Source organism: Leptonychotes weddellii, chromosome 5 (assembly GCF_054177405.1).
Source record: "Leptonychotes weddellii isolate Sample4059 chromosome 5, ASM5417740v2, whole genome shotgun sequence".
NCBI lineage: Eukaryota > Metazoa > Chordata > Mammalia > Carnivora > Phocidae > Leptonychotes > Leptonychotes weddellii.
The window spans coordinates 21,379,137-21,399,757 of record NC_138373.1 but is presented as its reverse complement, the minus strand read 5'-3'; the positions used below and the strand labels follow the sequence as shown (position 1 = coordinate 21,399,757).

At 47.7% G+C, this 20,621-nt stretch overlaps 1 protein-coding gene across 2 annotated transcripts; it reads left to right on the top strand.

Annotated features, from left to right (window-relative positions):
- Positions 1-256: 256 nt before the first annotated feature.
- Positions 257-15,766, top strand: LOC115939276 (transport and Golgi organization protein 1 homolog). 2 transcript variants are annotated; one of them, XM_081819880.1, is made up of 15 exons: positions 257-1,461; positions 3,202-3,290; positions 3,524-3,601; positions 3,948-4,058; positions 4,659-4,722; positions 4,892-5,030; positions 7,021-7,122; positions 7,790-7,850; positions 7,959-7,994; positions 8,074-8,141; positions 8,265-8,359; positions 9,303-9,385; positions 11,012-11,173; positions 11,766-11,848; positions 13,112-15,766. In XM_081819880.1, exons 6-15 carry the CDS (start codon positions 4,966-4,968, stop codon positions 13,281-13,283), a joined length of 927 nt encoding a protein of 308 aa, XP_081676006.1. In that variant the 5' UTR covers positions 257-1,461; positions 3,202-3,290; positions 3,524-3,601; positions 3,948-4,058; positions 4,659-4,722; positions 4,892-4,965; the 3' UTR covers positions 13,284-15,766. The 2 variants fall into 2 exon arrangements, with proteins under 2 accessions (XP_081676006.1, XP_081676005.1); XM_081819879.1 differs by lacking the exon at positions 257-1,461 and adding an exon at positions 2,203-2,388.
- The last annotated feature ends 4,855 nt before the right edge of the window (positions 15,767-20,621 follow it).

Genomic DNA, 20,621 nt, shown 5'->3' with positions numbered 1-20,621 from the left:
CAAGTATGTGCTATGGTGAGCGCTGTGAATTGGGCAAGACTGTTGAATCACAGATCTGTACCTCTGAAACAAATAATGCAATATATGTTAAGAAAAAAAGAAGAAGAAGATAGCAGGAGGGGAAGAATGAAGGGGGGGGAATCGGAGGGGGAGATGAACCATGAGAGACAATGGACTCTGAAAAACAAACTGAGGGTTCTAGAGGGGAGGGGGGTGGGAGGATGGGTTAGCCAGGTGATGGGCATTAAAGAGGGCACGTTCTGCATGGAGCGCTGGGTGTTATGCACAATGAATCGTGGGTCACTACATCAAAAACTAATGATGTAATGTATGGTGATTAACATAACAATAAAAAATTTTTAAAAAAAGGAAAACAAACCTAGGACGTCTTTGGTGTGCTCATCTGTCTCTTCACTTCCCTTTCCTGTGGGGCTGGGTGACAAGGGCCAGAGCAACTCAGAGATTCCTAAGCAACATGTGAAGTTACAGGAATCACCGTGGTTTTCTGTTTGCCCTCCACTGATGGACTTTCCCCTAACAACGTTATTATGACTGGCTTGTTGATAGCGTGGTGATATTCCAATATCCCGGCAAGATTTGGGGGCTGGCCTCAGCCTCTCCTCATCCTGTAAAACTTTTGAACGGGGAAATATGTTAATGGTGTCAAAATGGGGTCTTGCCTAGAGTTTACTAAGCTATAATTTATCAGGGTGGCTCGATCTGGATAGCCTGGTTCCCCTCTTTTGAAACATCCGCTGTCATTTCTCTTGTTGCTTATGCTTCATCTCTCGCCACGTGCCACTCTTTTTCTCATTCGATGGCTTTTCTTTCTTTTTGATGACCCTCTGTAGCAGTCTGGGAGACTTCATAGCACCTGATGTGCCATAACTGTGTGTGAATTCAGCAAACAGCCAACCCTTAGTAATAGTTCAGAGAAGCTTTCTGGACAAGGAAAACGGCATAATTTTGTCAGAGCTTTGCTCACCTGCCAGCCTTCCTTCCTACATTCCTTCCTCCCTTCCTTCCATTTTCTTTCTTTCAGGATCTTATAATAATCCGTTTCTGAACTCAGTGTGGATATCGGGTTGCATTAAAGTTACGGAAATGATGAATTAATGAATATTTTTTTAAATGTCTGCATGGTCCGCTGTCAAAAATTGAACAGGTTGAACGTTCATTTCACAGAATGTGAATAGATTTGGGGGTCGAAACTAAGTTATATACCTTTGTGCTCTTTATCAGAAATGGATTGTGAACGATGATGACTTAATCAGGAAATTCCAATTTTGTCTTCTTTTTTAATCCTGTGAAGTCATTCTGCTAAACAAAATGATTATTGTAATTTTCTTGGATGACTGTTTCGGTATTGACCTGAACTAGAGATTTTTCCTAGTAATACGTTTTGACATCAAACTTCATTTTGTTTCTTCCTCTCTTAGATAAAGCCTCGGCAATATGAAGGTAAGTTTTTTGGCTTTAGTTTTCATTGTCGTAAATTCTCAGTACCGGTGTTTGATGTGGGTATAATTCGACTAGGGGTAAATATGGTGACTTCCGATGTCTAAGTGACTTGTTAACTCCTGAAAATCATTCTCTTTCCCATGTGGAGTCTAAGTGACAATGTGGAGGGTGTTGCCATCTCTTAGGAGACCAGGAGGAGGTATACCTCATGGGAGTAGGGAGAATAGAAAGAGTAATTTTGCAGAGACATGTTTAGGAGGCATGCGATGATAGGAGCCTGAGGTCTGGAGTGAGTACTTTGCCATGACCTGGCTCTTGGTGAAATGTCGAGATGAGAAAACACTCTTTGAGTCTAACAAGCAGGCTACACTTAGAGAAGGAGCCACATATTGCCAGACAGAGCGTGTGTCACAAGAGAGGTTTAAATCATGGCTTTGAGTCTGAAGTGGAGGGAGCCTTTCCTGCCAGGGGAGAATGAGTGGAAAGGAACATGTGCCAGTGGGGGTTATGTATCGTGTCGGGCCTCATGGATTGTGGTGATTCCGCGGTGCTGTCTGTTGACGGCCAGGGTGGCTGCCTGGCACATAGCAAACCCTCGAATGCTGGTGTTCGTCCCTGTGAGTGCAGCAGTGGGGGTGGTGAGAAGAGAGATCTCAGGGCACGAGAGCGCTCACATTGGGCCACTAGAAGAGAAGGTTGCACTTTGAGGTAAGATGAGAGAATTATTATTTTTTAAAAGATTCTGTTTATTCATCTGACAGAGAGAGCACAAGCAGACCGAGTGGCTGGCAGAGGGAGGGGGAGAAGCATGCACCCCACTGAGCGCAGACCCAGATGTGGGACCCCAGGACCCAGGGTGGAATCATGACCCGATGTGGGATCATGACCCAAGCTGAAGGCAGACACTTACCCGACTGAGCCACGCAGGTACCCCAAGATGAGAGAATTAAGTGCCAGTTAGAGGAGTCTGTGTTCTCGACCTTCGATGTGTTATCCATCTGTGATAGGGCGCTTCATGAGTGTGGTTTTCCTGTCAGGGTAGAGGGTAACCTTCTCATGTTGGGATGAGAAAAGCTTGTGTTCCAGGGAGTGTGAGTTATCCAGGCCCTCCAGAGACTCTAACGTGGAGTTTGTACCCAAGTGTGTTTGATTCCAAAGATCTTGTCCTCCAGAGCCCCTGCCTAGGGCTCATGACAGGCAATCTGTGAGCAGCAGAAAGTCGCTGAAGGCCTTGGAGTTGTCACTCAATTGCCATTTTGAGCTTTCCTGGTGTGGAATTCCAAGGAGGATCTGGAAACGGACATGGCGCTGAGCAGGAGCAAAGGATGGTTTTGTTCATTTTGGGTTTTTTGCAGGGACCTATTTTTGTACCTTAATCATTGGAGGAGAGAAATGTTAGTTGACAGGATGCTTGATTTTTCTGTTACATATCTGGGGATGACATCAGCGTTTGCAGTGATTGCATTTTCCAAGACTGGTGTTTACAGATGGGAGTAAACTTAGAAGACATTTGAGGGCGTTTCTCTATTTTTGAAAAAAATTTAAGTAGGAATCTCCCCGAAGTAGGTTGTCTTAGGTTTCAAATGCTGCTAAAACTTGCTTCCTTAGGGCACAATGGGAATGCTAACAAGTTAGTTACACCCAAGTGTCAGAGAATGTGTCTCTGGTGCTCATACACTGGGATTATTCAATGTCACTGGTTTTGCTAATTATCTTTGCGATTCTTTTTTCTCCTTTTAGTAACCTTACAACAAATAAATGAGAAGATCCATCGACTTAGGCCAGAGAACAGGGAGCTTGCTCAGGAAATATCCCTTTGGGAGCTGAAGGTATCAGTGCCTTTTCAAATACTTTTTGTGATTTCATTTTGGTTACTTCCACCTCTTGTAGTTCATCCTATTGACCTATTTCATGTGATCCAGAAATGGTCCTGATTCAAAAGAAGCTTCACAAATGTAGAGCACTGCCTCTCTATTTTGAAAGGAGTCACACGTTAGTAGATAGGTTTGTGTAACACGATGCTATTTTGGAATTCTGTTTCCTTTTTTCATATGTTTTATAGATCCGGGAAGGCAAGAAACATGTTGCAGAAACGAAGAGTGAACATAAGTTTCTCTCTGAGGAAGTTCTTAAATTGAAGGTAAGAATCCCTTCTTTGCCTGAATTGTGTCCTAACAACAGAAATAAAAGTAATGAATTATCATCATTATCATTATCATTATTATTATTTTAAACATTGATTGATTGATTGATTTGAGAGAGAGAGAAAGAGTGAGTGGTAGGGGACAGAAGGAGAGAGAGAATCCCAAGCTGACTCCATGCTGAGTGTGTAGCCTGATGCAGGGGTCAATCCCATAACCCTGAGATCAGGCCTTGAGCCAAAACGAAAGCAGGAGTCAGACACTCCACCGACTGTGCCACCCAGATGCCACCCAGGTGCCCCAAGGAATGAATTATTATTACTCATTCAAAATGTTTTGTTGAAGGAGAACATCGGAAAGGTTGACGAAGTTAATGAAAATTTAAATGACACCCTTCGTTGGGCACTGGCTCACTTGCAAATTGAGAGAGAGAAGAAGGTCAAGAATCAGGATGTGGTAAGAGCTGGCTGTTGAGTTTTACCTTCATGTGGCTCCGGCAGGCTTTTGGTTCACTGGGGGAGGTGAGTGCAGCATCCTCGCTTGCTGTTTAGCACAGTAGAGAGTGGGCCTCTGGGAACTGAAACTCCTACGGAGCAGTGAGCTGGGATTCCACTTAGAACCACCATGATGAGGTTTGCTCTTATAAGGACTAGGAAGTATGCTTGATTTCACAGCAAGGTAATGATCACATCATTCAGCCCTGCCCTCCAAGATATGTAGAAAATCCCCACAAGACACCTGAGCGATGAAGGGCAGTGGCTGGCCCAACTGTGCAGTCCCTTCCTCTCTTAATGCCAAACCGAGCATTTTCAATGTGAATAGGGGAAGATGTGTATATATGTATGTATGTGGATATATATATGAATGAAAGCCACTGAGAAAGTCATTTGTGTGTTCTTTGATGTGAACTATTTTCCACTTTGCTTACTTCCTCCTTGTTCCATTATGCCTTAAGGGCTTTCTTTGTTGCACTGCATGATCCTGTCCTGTTAGGCGCCCTCACGTTGTTCTGTGATCATGATTTCCTGAATGTCTTTTCTCATATCTGTCTTGAAGGCCCAAGATGCATTCGAGGATGGAGAGCAGAGAGCCTTTAGGGCCAAAAAACGAGAACTGCAGGGTATGTTATTTTGGGGGAAGAAATCCGCATATGGTGGCAATGAGTTTGCATTGGGAAGGGAAGGAATGCCTTCCTGCCTTCAAGGTCTTGCCCTTCTCCTTTCCCTATCAAACCGAAGTTCTCCGGTCATGTGCACATACACACACAAAAGAAAACTCATCCTTTCCAGAATGTCGACGACTGTTGGAAGACCATTGCAATGCCCTGAGTTCTTTGAAAAGAACTCAAGAAGCCGAATTGAAAATGCTGAGGAGGAAAGTGGATATCGTGGTGGATTTCTCTAAACAAAGACAAGCGGCTGCCGAAGAGTAAGCTATTCTTGTGTGAATTGTCACAAATACTATTGTATGAATTTATGTGACGGCCGGTCTAGATAATTGTATTTCTTTTAGAATTGGATCTAGAGTATTTTTGCCAAATGCATTCTGTAGAATTGTGCCTGCCCTTGCTGCCTGGATGTGTGTGACCTGCATTTCCCTTTGTGTTCTAACTGCTTGTCACGCTTGTTGTGTGACTCCTTGGAGTAGAAGAGGGAAGGTACCATCCTTAAAACCTTTGATACCTGGATCCCCTCTGGGTCTGTCTGCCTCGTCCTTTTGGTTTCCGTGTCATCACATGTTCTTATTAGCCCTGAATTCAGTCACTTTTGGTTCAGTACGAGACTTGGGTCAATAATGGGGATAGAAAAATGGAATTGTCTTGCTGCAGAAACACTGGGAGTCTCTTTGTGGAAAGTGGGTTGGGGCTCCAGCAGTCCTGGATGCCTTCATCCAGTATACAACTGACATCACTCACTGTCGCCCAGTCCCTAAGAAGGCCAGGGTATTTCCCATCCACCGGATTTTTTTAGGTGTAACTCTCCTGGGTCCCAGCCAAAGCCTGCGGGTTCACTAGGGCTCACCTTGGCTGGCTGACCCTGAACTTCACTCGTTTCCTTCTAAGCCCATGCCCATAAAGTTGTTCAGCTTCTTTACGGTTCACTTGCCTGTTCCAGAATGTATTGATGTGTCCTGGGGAGATTGGCTCCCACTGCCAGGCTGGCTTTCTCCTAGGCTTCCTTCTTCTCCATCTGGTTCTCGTGTTTCTTCATGTACTCTTTAGAAATTGGGTGCATTCCCTCACGAGTTTGCTCTTTTGTCCAGTGTTTCCTTTCTTTTCTCAGGAGGAGATCAGGACCTTAGAGTCCCTCATTCACGTTGAAAGGCAGAACTGTTCCCTGTCTTCCCTGGAGACTCAGCTTTGTGTTATTCCTTCCCACAGCGGGGGTGGGGGCTGCTCTGTGTCATTGGCATCTTGGTTCAGTTCATTGGAAATTTCTTTTGGGGGTGGGTACAGTGTCCTGACCACCTTTCTGTCTTCTACACCTTCCAACTGAGCCACTCCATTACAGCCGCTCCAGAAAGCATTTGCTGAAGGATTGCCTGAGAGACCAGAAGCAAAGGCATGTGTCTTTCTCTGTCTGGAGCTTTTGACTCAGTTTATAAGAGTCTTTTTGCCTGTGATCTTGAGGAAATCAGGTGTCCTGTTGAAACCCTTTAAATCAACACCATGAGCAAAAGAGTCTGAGGGCAGCACAGCAAAGCAGCCTTTCTAAGCATCGCATGTTGCTGCCTTCACTATCAGTGAACTCAGTCTTGTTAAAGTCGGTTGACTCCAAGCAGTTGATAGTTTTCCATCTGAAATCTGTTGCGTGGAGATAACACACTGGCTATGTGACAGTTCACAGCCTTTTACGCTTCAGGACATATTGCCGGCACTAAGATTGGCCTCTTCAAAGGAGGAGGCAGGGGTTGTAGTTGTAGACCCAGAGATGTCTGGGAGTGAGTTGCCATGCTGATGAAGCCATATTCTGGAAGGCTTCCTTTCGGGTTCATTGGGTCAGGCACAGCCTTGGTCTGAGGATCAGGGCTCCCCATGGAGGTGTACGACTGACGATGGTCCCCTGCTTCATCCTATAGTTGGTCAGGCTTGGTTTTTCACTTTGAACTGAAAGGAGCCTTCACCGTCTCCGACAAAAGACCAACTCTGAGAGGACACAAACTGCAATGTTACTTGAGGACTTGATAATGAAGTAGAGAAGTGTAAAGACAGCTCCGATTGCAAGGAACTTGGCAGCATCCAGAGTTTGATTTTTCTTTAACCCTAAATGGGACCTTCAGTTCATTTCCCTCCTTGTGTTGTCAGTCTGTGCATTTATGAGGGACATTGGAATCTAGGCCATCCAGTGTGCTGGGAGGAATGACGGCAGAACTTCTGGACCTTGGCTACTGGACCATGTCTATACCTTTCCTGTCTTAGGAAGGTTGCAAAGACCCGCTGTGACCTGGAGGCAACAGAGAGTCAGCTGTCCACTGCCGTGGAAAATCTGAAAGGAATCACAGAAGCAACGGACAAGTACAAGTGAGTTCAGACACTGAATATTAGCGGCTCCTGAAATCCCTGTTCACTTTGTATTTTTAACTTTTCTTCATTGTTTAGACTCAATTCACATGTAATAGAAACAAAAATTCAGAGGCATATGCAGAGAGAATTAACAGACACAAAAAGTTAAGCTCTAGAAAGAACAAAACAATTTCATTACTAAACATGTCCTGATCCCCAGCGCTGGCCTGATTCTGTGGAAACTTGTTCCACGCCATCGTCCCTGGGGGTGGTGTCAGTTGTCCTAATCTTGAGGAAAGCAGTTTGTCGTAGGATGAATCCTACCCATAAACCCGGTAGTGCCATCTGATGGCGCTGGTCTTTGCAACCCTGGGAACCATGGCGAGGATAGAAGTTGCCCAGCACACTTGATGGCACACTTGTCACGTGATAAATTAGGGAAAGATTGAAAATGGGTAAGGAAATTATGTCAACTCTGAACCCTGCAGGGGAAGAAAAATGATTACGGAAAAGAGGTAACAATTGCTTTGATCCTACTGTACATTATAACCATGTGAAAAGTGTTTCCTGTGTCAGGATCAATTGTATGAGGGGACAGATAAGAGGAGAATGGCCACGTGGGCAGATGATTTAAAATCACAGCCAATATTGGGTGTTATCTGACGAGAGCAATTATAACTCACAGGCAAGAAATTGGAGAGATGCAAGATCAGCTGCAGGAGGCAGAGCTCACCTTCCAACACAAGGTAACCTGAGTTGTGCCCCAACATCCTGGCCCCTTAGCGCCTCCTGCAGGTGATGGAAGTGGCCCTTAGATCCCCCAACATGGGCTCTTGGTGTGTTGACTTTTTCAGATCGCAGCTCATGAGAGAAGTGCTCTAGATAATTGGGTAAGTGTTTTCTTTTTCCTCCTCTTCGTTTGGGGCCCAGTCTGGCACAGCTGAAGGTGGATGTGTTTTTCTCCCCCAGATCAAGGCTCAGGTTTGGGAGAGGAAGATAGTGCAGCAGAGCAGGGAGAACGCCTATGTGAAACACAGGTGTGTGATTTTGACGTGCCTTTTTCTGGGCGTCTTGAGGGGTCAAGGCTAAGCTGTTTAGTGTCTAGTAGAGGACATGGTGTTGTAATTCTTATAGACGTCCATTCTTTTTCTGTCTTCAAGACTGCACATGATGAGGAGAGAGACGCTGCCCGAGGGATCCATGAGGCAGGAACCGATGCCGGGAAGACCTGAGACACAGAACCGTGTGCAGAGAGGTAGGGAGCGTGCTGTGAAATGCAGCAGCCTGATCTCTGCTGGGAAAGCACACGAGGTCCTTCCCGTTCCTGTGGGTGATCACTGTGTGTCCTGGAGAGAATCACGAGCACTACCTAAGGACAGCAGGTTGTCTGAAGGGGTGACAGGAGGGTGCTTTCCTCAGGTGCCCACCGGCCGCCGGGCACCTGTCCCTGTGACAGGTGGAGCTCATGCCCCTCCCCTGACTGCAGACCCTCCCACCTCCTCTACCACCCACCTACTGAAGAGCTGAGCCTGGAGGAGTTGTGGGCCCGAGCTCCCTTCCCACCTTGACGCAATGGTGAAGACTTTCTGGAAAAAAAGAAATTGAGAAAAATGGCATTTATTTACTCTTTATGGAGGTTCCTTGATTTTTGTTTTATTTGTCATCTACAGTACTATATTAGTCCATGAAATTCATGCATTTTACTCCTCTAATGTTATCGGTATAAAGCCACAGCTTTACTTCTCAATCTGCCTATTTTTACTTTGCTCCTGACTGTACGATTAGTCTACTCCAATTCTTCTCTTAAATATTTACGTAATAGCCAGCCACACATGCTAGGGCTCATCTATAGACTGAAGGATTGAACCATCAACTGGCGGCCTGAGAAGAGAATGCATGCCGTTCATGTTGAGGGTTTATCCATTTTTAGCTGGTTGAGCCCAGAGCAGTCTACTGCCGTCGCCTTAGCTATGAAAACACCTGAAGCAAGCTGGGCGATGGTGGTCCCATCCTCGAGGGGGAGAGGCAGAGGTCTCCCCCTTGTCCTCAGGGGTCAGCAGAGACATTTGAGAAATGCTGTGTGTCTGAGAAGGGACCCAAGAGTGGGACAGAGGGCAACGTGTTAGGGGTGGGTTTGGAGGGTTGGTTTGAATTCTGCACAGTCAGTGCTGGTCTGAATCCACCTCCATCTGTTCTAGGGCTTTGGTCTGATGCTGAAACTGGTGGGTCTCCCATGGGGAACAGGGGCACCGAGCCTCATAGAGACCCAGGGATGAGCAAGGTAACTACTGTGGCCTCTACCAGGTGTTCTGGAAACTTTTCCCTTTCTGAGCAGCACCCTGTCCTGGCCTTGTGTCTGTTGGGTGGGTTAGGGTTTGTCTGTGGTGTCGTTCACCTTTCAAAATACAAGCAGTTCACCCGGGGGCTGACAGGCTTCTCCATTACAGATCCTCACCTTCGGTGGCACCTCCTGAAGCCACAGATGCTTAGAGGTGAAGGATGGCAGGGCGCTCACTGTGTGTGTGTGTGCTTGTGTGTGTGAGTGTGTGTGTGTGTGCGTGTGTGTGTTTGTGTCCATCCACCCACCCCTGCCCACGCACAATGCCTGTGGGGGAAAGTAGCTCGAGGAGGATGACACGTCACTCCACAGTGAAGTCTCTGGCCGGCCTGACTCCCAGTCAGTAGGTTCCGATCAGGTGCGATTGGTGTAGTGTTCATGTTGGGGTTAGATGATTGACCTGTGTCAAGGTCTGTGGTAATCCTCACAACTGGAAACTAGGGGAAACTCTCTTTCCATTTTCTATTGTCTGTTTTGCAGTTTGGAATGTTCTTAGATAGGGCAAGTTTCATAAGTCATCCCTGTTTTCCTTCTGCTGGTACAAATGCTGTACAGAATCCCTCTACTTGTACCCTTTCGACAACTGTTGTGAATTTCCAAAGTGTGGGGTGTACTGGCACATACTTTCTGAAGGGGGGATGTCGGTGATTAGCTGCATGACCCGGGCCTCACAAGCCCTTCACTTGGGCTTCTAGGAGCAGGTCCTTTTGGTCTTATGTCACTGTGAGAGCTGGTTTCTTCTCTCATCACACGCTCTGGAGTTGTCCATCAGAAAGCATACACATCTTTGTGAATTTGCTTAGTTAGCCTTATTTAGCCTTCCCATCTTAATTTCCCACTGGACAAAATTGCTCTGGAACTCAGTGTGCGGCAAATTCTGATGACTGTGTTTTAAGATAAACACAGCCGCTGCACGTAAATAAGGGCTATTGGTATCATGTTCCTCTCAGAAAACCCTTTTCCAGGTCCCCTATCAGACCACAGGCCCCTAAATCCTCAAGGGTCTTTGTGGCCTGGACAGAAACTGCAGAGAGTAGAAGACCGCTTTGTCAGGAAGTGAGGCAGGTGGGGACAGTCAGGGGCTTTGCAGGCAAGGGATTCACCTCGAGTGGCTCGGATTCCTTGTGGAGAAAGGACATTCAGTTTCATCACATTCTGTCTATTCTTAACAAACCCAAATCTTCTGCGGTGGTTGAAGAGGAAAGATGAAAGTGTTGTCCACAATGTCGATGCCTCCCTGTCTGGAGTGTGGGCTGCTTTACTTGTTTCCAGTGATCCCTTTTCACCCTTTAAGACACTACTTCTTGGTAGTGAATGTTGGCAGACTTGGGTAGTGATGTTTGATGACAGTAGGTTATTCCTGTAACATCCATTCTCCTTCCCCGCCCCCCCCCCCTTATTATAGTAGGCAGCAATTGGGAGGGACAAAGTTTTCTAGCACGACATGGCTCTCCTGGAACGTGGTATTGGGGAAGGAGCCAGATGCTGAGAGCTTGCTCTTTGGGTTTCATCTCTTGGTGTTGCAACTTTTGGCTGTCTTACCCAAATATTTTGTCCTCTGTTCTGCAGGTCGGTACAGATGTGAGAGGGTTTCCTCATGCTCCAAGGCCCCCCCATAGGCCCACCACATGGGGCAGGGTTTACCAGGCTTCCCTGGCTATGGGCCACCTCCACCTCCTCCACATGGATGGATATGGGGGCCTCAACCACAGCTCATTCCTGCTACACATGGTAAGCTGATCTGAATTGGATGACCTGAATCGTAAAGCCTATCCATAGTTTAAGTACTTCTGTTGGTGGAGAAGATGTAGAGGAGGTGCCAGAAGGCTTTGCAATGCAAGGATCGACCTGAATGAGGACATAGTAGCATTCGTCACCTTTCTGTGGACATCCATTGCATGGACTGTCTTGTTTCACCCTACAGAAATGGGCAGCAGGTGTCTGCCATAGAGAAGAAAAGTGACAGTTTGCAAAGGACAGACATAAAAGCTTTGCCCATGGGCACTGCCCAGACACAATGTTTTGGGCCCTGGGATGGATGAAGCACAACCTCAAATCACTGTTACTTGTGGAGGCCCCAGTTGTCCAGTGTTATTCATTAGCTCTGAAAACATCTGTCACTGGGTGGACTGATCACATCCTCAGTTGTGGGGGACTTGTCTCTCCTTTGTCCACAGGGGTGAGAGGAGACCTGTGAGAAACGCTCTGAATCTGGAAGGGATGTGGGAGTGGGAGAGAGTGGAATAGGGTGGGGCAGGTGTAGAGGGTTGGCTTGCATCCTGCATGGTCAAGGCCAGTCTGAATCCACCTCTGTCCCTTGTAGGGCTTCGGTCGTATTCAGAAACCTGTGGCGCTCAAGGGGACAACAGTGGCACCCCGCCCAAGAAGGTCCCACAGAAGGACTAGGTAAATACTGTGTCTTTTCTCAGTTGTAATCATTTCTGGAATCCTGTTCCTGTCTGGGCAGCACCCTGTCCTGACCTGTGTCTATTGGGTATGTCCTGGGATCTGTGTGTGGTGTCATTGACCTTTCAATATGCCCAGTCTTCATTCGGAGCCTACAGACTTCTCTGTTTCCAAATCATCACCTTATGCGGGGCGTCCTGAAGCTCCACGTGCTTAGAAATGAAGGAGAGCAGGACCCTGCCCTTGTGTGTGTGTGTGTGTGTGTGTGTGTGTGTGTAAACTCCTGGAGGAGAGCAATATCTCACTCCACACTGAAGTCGGCCAGTCCCGCTGACTGCTTGCAGTTTGCTTTCCCGCGGGAGCGGTAGTGGTGTTGGTTTTCGGGTCAGGAGACTAAGCTGGGAGAATGTCTGCGGTAATCCTCACAGCTGGAAACGGGAAAAGCCATGCCCTGCCTCACACTTTGTGCCACGTGCTTTGGGCAGCTGTGAGTGTTGGTGGAGAGGGTGAGCTGCGACCTCACGTGCGTTCCATCTGTGTGGGTAAAGGCGCGACCCGGAATCCCTCCAGTTGCACCCTGGGTGAGATGAAGGTGAACTCTGCCAGGGGCCAGGTGTGTGGTAGAAAACGCCCCCCGGAGCACAGCCGTGAAGAGGGAATCCCGGTGACTCCCTGCAGGGCCCACGGCTCACACACGTTTCGGTCGTGCTCCCGTGAGCGGGTTCTGATGCGGTTTGCTGGCTGTGCCAACTGATAGCGTCTCTCCTGATCCACCCTGGGAGGGTCACGCCTGCTCTCCAGACACATTGGTTTGCATCCGGGGATGCAGAATCGGCCCCTCAGTGGTTCTCAGCACCAAGGACTATGCATTTGCTCTGTGCCTGAGCTGAGGAGCATCGGAATGTCGGTGATGCAGATCCACAGAGCTGGGTCTCACGAACTCATCGGGATTGTGTTCTTCTCAGCACTTTTCCCGGTCCGCTGCAGGACTCCAGAAACTCCTGTCTCCTGAGCGGTGTCTGTGGCCATGGACAGCACTTGGGAGAGTAGAAGAAGACCTCTTTGTCAGGGAGGGAAGCGGAGCAGGGTCAGGTGGGGGCTGGTGGGCAGCAGTTGGACCCACGAGGGGCTGTGATTCCACATGTGGACACTGGGCTTCTCCGGACTTCTCATCGTGCTGACCCCTGCTTCTTTGGGTTTCAGGTTGATGGGGGTTCTGCTTCTGTCTGTCATAGCAACATTCCTTTGGTTTCTGTTCTGCAGAACCCTGTGGATGCAAGAGGACCTGCTCCTGTACCCGGCCCATTGGGTCCACCGTACCCCACGGATCCCCCTTCATCACCATCCTGGGGCCCTGGGGCACATCTCCCTCCACCCACCCAGTGGTCTCTGCATCCTTACCCTGCACCCGAACCTACACCACAGGATTCGATGATATGAATTGTATGAATTGACTTATAATCTGTATTGTCTTCTTTCTTATTGAGTTGGTGGGGCAAAGGCCAAGTTTGTGCTGAGGCCTTGACATTGCGAGGGGAAAACCGCCTGGGGGCGCTGTAACATCCTGAAGTTTCTCAGGACATACAGGTGTTGTGCTTGGCTATTTCCACACCCTGAGCGGGGGGAGGTGCCGTTGTTGGGAAGGAAGTGTCTCTATCGCACAATGGCAGACATATATTTCTTACCGTCGGGCACGTCCAGAGTCCACAGTTGTTGTTCTGGGCGGGATGAAACACACCTCTCACTTTGTTTTCAGCGTGTTGAGTTTGAGCTCTCATTTCCTCAGTTATATGAACACCTGAAGCAGGGCTGTGGTCCCTTGATTAATCATTAGGGCAGGGGTCTGTCCCTTGTCCTCGGCAGTCAGTGGATACTTGTGGGAAACCCTCTTGTCCGGTAAGGGAGGTGAGAGTGAGAAACAGTGGCAGATGCTGGAGGCCGGTGTAGACGGTTTGTTGGAATGTTGCTCAGTCACTTCCAGTGGGATGGTCTTCCGTCTTTTCTCTGACGTGGGTCAGATACAGACGCTGGGGCATCCTCCATAAGGAATAGCAGTCCTGCATGCAGGCCTCTCATGTTATGGGAGAGTGAATGTTGCTAAGGACATGATCACTTTCTTCAGGTTGCTCAGGAGACGCCTTTGATGGACTTTGTCTTTCACTCATACTGAGGTGGTCGGCAGGTCCCTTTGTGGTGAAGGAGAGCCGCTCTTCTCCAAAAGCTGGGCACAGTAGGTATGCGCATGCACACTGTACAGAGACGATATTCTGTGCTCTGGGACGGATGAGGAGGGAATTTCAGGTGTCTGAGAGCAGCGAGGGACACATTCATTAAACGACATAGATGTTGTGTTCCGTATAAGGGAAGCCCCAGCGATGGATCTGAAGGACAAGAGAGGGAGCCATGAGTCACTAGAAACAGGAGGCTGTGGATGAGAAGGATGGAGGTGCTCAGGGGAGTGAATGGGCCTCTCTCGGATAGAGCGGAGGCCGTTCCTGCAGGCCAGCAGCTTGAGCAGTGAGTGTGAGGACACCGTGAGATCCACACCGAGCTGCTGCCTGTGTCCGTCACACAGCGTGGATAATGCAATTATTTGTATCAGAACGTCATGGTTGCCATAAAGCTGTTCGTTCATAATCTATAAGGATTGTTGTTTCCTCTGAATTTCTGAAGGTTCTGAACTGGGTGAAAGAATGTGGTGGAGACTTGGGAAATTGAACTTGGTTCCTTTGGGGATTCTTGTCTGCCTGAGTTTGTGGGCCCCAGTGAGAAAAAGTGAAGACGGGACCAAGATCAGCAGAGTGGCTGCCTTGGCCTTCAGCCCGAGTCAGACTCTTCGTGGGGAATTCAGGATTGACCAGGAGCCACCCTCGCTGGATCCCTGTCACTACGCCTCTGCATCTGAGTCACCGCCCTGCCTGCACTTTGCATCTCCCTGAACTTTGGTCACAGTATCCTGCGGATTTACCTGTGTTCCTGCCCGAATGCCAGCTCTCCGTGGGGCCTACTCAGAGCCTCAGCTCTGTTATCTGTGAAAGGGGAGCCTGTCGGATTCTGAGGTCATTAGAAGAATAGGAGTTGAAGTACATAAAGAATCTGCAGGGGCCCCTGGGTGGCTCAGTCGATTAAGCATCGGACTCTTGATTTCTGCTCAGGTCATGATCTCAGGGTTCTGTGATCGAGCCCCAAGTCAGGCTCGGCGTTGAGTGTGGAGCCTATCTAGGAATTTCTCTCCTCCCCACCCACCCCCCACGCCCCCCACGCCACCTTTCCAGCACAAATTTGCCCTTTTTTGGTGTCTGTCTCTCTATCTCAAAAAAAGAAAAAGAATATGCAAAATATCTGGGCTGTTGGCCACTCCCCCTTCTCACTGTTTAAATGAAAATAGCTCCATCACATGATCATCAAAAGATGTTCATTTAAGTCCACAACATTACACTGAGAGTATAACACCTCAGCCCAGAGATTGGCATCCTCATTTCAAAAATAAGGCAAAGACCCCCCTTTTTTTTCTATTAAAGTTTAGGTCCTAGCCAAGACTGAAGTAAAAGATCATTATGAGAACATGTATATTCAGAGATTTATATCTGAGATGTGAAGACAATTATTTTCTATTACATACGGACTCACGGAAGCAGCCACACACTCAGGTGTTCATTCAAGGCCTCAGATATACCAGAGGAAGCAAATGCATTTAGGAAAACATAAGGTCACAGTGTACTAACCCAAATCTATCTGCCTTACAGGACAGTACATTTGATATTTGAAGACCTCCCTGAGCACTAACAACCAGGCTGTGTGTGCATATATTTAGAAAATTGTCAGATCAGCCTAATGTCCTGAATGTTGTCCCTGCCCATCCTGTCCCCTGTGCTCTGTCTCTCCAGGGATCCCCCAAATAAACCTTTCACGGTTCTGCCTCTGTGTCAGCGTCTGCCATCAGGATGCCCTACAGTCGCTCCCCTTCGAGTGCACGGTGTGAAGCCCGTACACACAGAAAACAAACCGGCAGCAATGGGTGGTGATGGAGGATAGTAGCAAGAGTCCCCTTTGTGGTATCTTTACTGCAAGGGGCATAAGAAATCCTTCTGGGGAGGCGGACACAACATGTATTTAAGTCTGTTGGTGGTTGTATGAACTCTGGTGCTAGAGACTCTTGAGCACATGGCGCCTGCTAGTTTAAGGGGTGTGTGGTGATCAGCAGGACAGGTGTCTGTACCCAGGCAGTGGTCTGTTGTGATGGTGAGGAATGAACGAAGCATCCCTAGTGGCCCTGGGAGACCGGTGAGGAGGCCCTGCATTAATCCAGATTTTGTGCACTGGTTTCACCTTACCAGCTGCCCCCCAACAGCAGGTGGGCTCTGAGGGGGGCTGATGGTGACAGTTTTCTTGGTAAGACCCACAATGCCCCATAATCCTCCCCCAGTTTCCTTGTTGAGGGATGGGCAGGGCAGAGGCCAATGACAGGAGACCCATTCCTCCCTCACCACACAGGAGGAGTTGGGTGTATGCTTCTGTCACTTTTTAGGTCCTTTACTCCAATCCATTCTGCACCACAACTCCTGGGTCTTGCAAAGCCCTCCTTCTTCCCGGGTTGTGGAAGCAGCCATCCTCCAGTAGCTTTGGGGTCGTGCCTGGGCCACCAAGGTGTCCAGGTCTGTCCACATGCTTCCCAGGAGTGGCTGGTAACTGCACTGCTGTAGTCAAGGTCAGCCTGAGCAGCCTTTGACAATGGGATTGCCATGCCCTGTGAGCAGGTCTGGGCCGAATGATGGCAGGAGAGAGGGGGAGACAGGAGAGGTGGTTCCCTGTGGTCTTGGACAGGGCTGCACAGAGCAGAAGGCCTGAGGGCCTGGGGAGAGATAGGGAAAGAGACTGTCAGGGAGAGAGACACTGAGTGAGTGGTGGGGGGATTGGGCAAGTCCTAGAAAGCGAGAGGAACAAAGAGACACAGGGTAGAGAGAAGCAGAGACGAAGAGGAATTTCAAGGATGAAGAGAGGTTGCTGGTCTAGGTGTATGGAAGTGGACCATGGACCAGGGTGGAGGAGGTCGATGTAGGTGCTTTGAGCATTGGGACCGGAGAAGGTGGGAAAGCAGGTGATCAGATTTCCCTGAGCCCAAAGCTCCCACCTTCCTAGGGCTGAGCTTTGCAGAGGCCGTTTCACTTGGGAAGATGGGCACACCTCCTTTGCATGGGGTTGTGGGGCCGAGCCTCAGGATCTGTCATGGAGAGAGATGGCTTGGCTGGACCTGAGCATGCTCTGTCCCTCCAGCTGAGGGGCCATGGCTTTGAGCATTGTAGGGAATCCCAGTGTGGCCAGGAGAGGGCGCCCGCGCACCTCCACCGGGACGCGGAGGTTTCTCTGCGTGTGCTGACCCAGGGCATCTCAGAGCAGGAAGGACTTCTGTAGCAGCCCAAGGATCCAGCCCCACTCTGGCTGCCCCAGGATAGAGAGCCAGGGCTGTGGTTCCAGTAGGTTCTGCCACCACGCTGTGGGAGACCCTGGGGGCTTTGCAGCAACTTGGTGCCTCCTGACGTGCCACAGAGAAGCTGCTTCGTTGGGTGAGTGCTGAGGAGGGGGCTCTGGGTGGCTTCCCAGGACATGCTGGTAGGTGAGCAGCACAGTCGCTTGCATTTTCTGAGCTGTTCCCCTGGTTCATTCCTCCTTTTCCCTGAGGGTATTTCAACAAGACGTATTTTCCTCAGGGATCCGTGGATTGAGGGGGTCCTGCGACGTCACATCAGAGATGCTGTGGTGGTTTTGTTACAGCTGGACCCAGAGCCCCAGGTAAAAGCACAGAGTGTCCTCCACTTAAACATGCTTTTACTGGAAATGACAAGATTTCGGTTTTTTTGATGGCTGCATAACATTCCATTGTATATATGTACCACAGCTTCTTTATCCATTCATCTGTTGCTGGATATCTTGGCCCTTTCCCTAGTTTGGCTATTGTGGACATTGCTGTTATGAACACTGGGGTGCAGGTACCCCTTCAGATCACTACATTTGCATCTTTGGGGTAAATACCTAGTAGTGCAATTGCTGGGTCATAGGGTAGCTGAAGTTTTAATTTTTTGAGCAACATACCATTTTCCAGAGTGCCTGCCCCAGTTTGTATTCCCACCAACAGTGTAAGAGGGTTCCCCTTTCTCCACATCCTCTCCAACATGTGCTCTTTCCAGCCTTGTTCATTTGAGCTATTCTGACTGGTGTGAGGTCGTAGCTCATTGCGCTTTTGATTTGTATGTCCCTGATGCCAAGCGATGTGGAGAATTTTTTCATGTGTCTGTTGACCATATGGATGTCTTCTTTGGAGAAATGTCTGTTCATATCTTCTGCCCATTTCTTGACTGGATTCTCTGCTTTTTGGGTGTTGAGTTTCATAAATTCTTTATACATCTTGGATACTAGCCCTTTTTTAAAATTTTTATTTATTTATTTGACAGACGGTGAGAGACAGCGAGCGAGGGAACACAAGCAGGGGGGGTGGGAGAGGGAGAAGCAGGCATCCGGCTGAGCAGGGAGCCCGATGAGGGGCTCAATCCCAGGACCGCAGGATCATGACCTGCGCTGAAGGCAGACGCTTAACGACTGAGCCACCCCAGCGTCCCAATACTAGCGCTTAAAAAGAATTTTTTTTTATTATGTTCAGTTAGCCAACATAGAGTACATCATTAGTTTTTGATGTAGTGTTCAAGAATTTATTAGTTGCATATATCAACCAAGTGCTCATCACAACACGTGCCCTCCTTAATACCCATCACCTGGCTACTCCATTCCTCCACCCGCCCTCCTTTCTGTAACCCTCAGCTTGTTTCCCGGAGTCCAGTGTCTCTTATGCTTTGTTGCCCCCTCTAATTTCTTCCCCTTCAGTTTTCCCTCCCTTCCCCTGTAGTCCTCTGTGCTATTCCTTATGTCCCACATATGAGTGAAAAACCACATGATAATTGTCTTTCTCTGCTTGGCTTCTTTCACTTACCATACTAGCCCTTTATCAGATATGTCATTTGCAAAGATCTTTTCCCATTCTGTAAGTTGCCTTTTAGGTTTGTTGACTGTTTGCTTTGTTGTACAGAAGCTTTTGGTCTTGAGGAAGTCCCAGTAGTTCAGTTTTGCTTTTGTTTCCCTTGCCTTTGGCGATGTGTCTAGGAAGGAGTTGCTGTGGCTGAGGTTGAAGAGGTTGCTGCCTCTGTTCTCCTCTAGGATTTTGATAGATTCCTGTCTCCACTGGAGGTCTTTCATCCAGACTCTTAACTCTAGAGAACAAAGTGATGGTTCCCAGAAGGGAGGTGGTTGGGAGCATGGGTGAAACAGATGATGGGGATTAAGGAGTGCAGTTGTCCTGATAAGCCCTGGATAATGCATGGAAGTGTTGAATCACTCCATTGTATACCAGAAACTAATAGAACACTGTGTGTTAACTCTAGCTGAATTAAAATAAAAGAAAAAGAGTTGGCTAACTGTGTTATGCATATGGAAATGCTCAATACTGTCTTTCCTCTTTGATTTTGTTGATAAATATAAACCTATTATAAAGTGAAAAGTTTATTAGTAATCATTGCTTTTTATTTTTTAACACATAATGTTGCATAATTAGTCCTACCATTACTTACTAGTAATTGACACATATTCTGTTCTATTGTTTCGCTTAAATAATAGAATTTATGTTACAGAAATTGAGTAATACACAATATAGAAATCACAGAATGATCTATTTTATATAGTTTATGTTCAGATAAAACACCTATATCATGTATTCTATCATAATGTAGTTGTCTAATCTATAATGGGTGTGTCATCACTTGGTGCTCTATAAAGTTGGTGCCTACCATTCTAGTGGCTAATTAATATTCATGGAGAGAAAAATCATGATTACAATAATAGAAATATTAATGCCAACAAGGGCTCTATAGAGGTTATTGGAGGGGATAAAAGATAGTTGATATGGGGGCGCCTGGGTGGCTCAGTTGGTTTAGCGTCAGACTCTTGACTTTGGCTCAGGTCATGATCTCACGGTCCTGAGACTAAGCCCCAAATCGGGCTCCACACTGAGCATGGAGTCTGCTTAAGATTCTCCCTCTCCCTCTAGCCTTCCCTATCCATTCACACTTTTCTCTCTCACCTTTTCTCTTTCTCTCAAAAAAAAAATTATATATATATAGTTGATTTCAAGACACACAGTTAATTGTTAATGTTTATAGGAAGAGAACATGATTAGATTTTTTTATTTTGTCACTAATGCAACATACTATCAATTGCTGTTAAGCTTGGAAAACTGCACTTGGTTAACACTGATTTCAAGGATAGTGAGCACTCTTAAGCTTCAGGTCCCATGCCTCCTGAGACTCCAGGGAATGGGAATTTTTTTCCTGGAGGAGGAAAGTGTTCACTCTTTTGCAGTCAAGGTATAGACTTTAGGTAGTCCTCCATCCCTTGTTAAAGGGGTATGTCTTTGTCCTTGGCAAGTTTTGAAGAGTGCTTATTAGAAAAGTTGCTTGAATTGAAACTTCTAGACTCAAATAGTGGAGTTCGGGTTTTCATGGGACAGAAGTTGTTATTTAGGAAGTATCAGTGTTGGGACTGTAAGTGATAATAAAAGTAGGGAACCGTGCCAGTCATTTGGCGTATGACGTGGAGCACTGCACTAATTTCTCAATGTTTCAGATCCCAGGGGTCATGATATTGAATGTACACATGTGAGGAGAGGGTTGGTGCCCTGCTGTCATCACTGGCACCCCCCGTCCTGCACACACAGTGACTGCCTACAGCA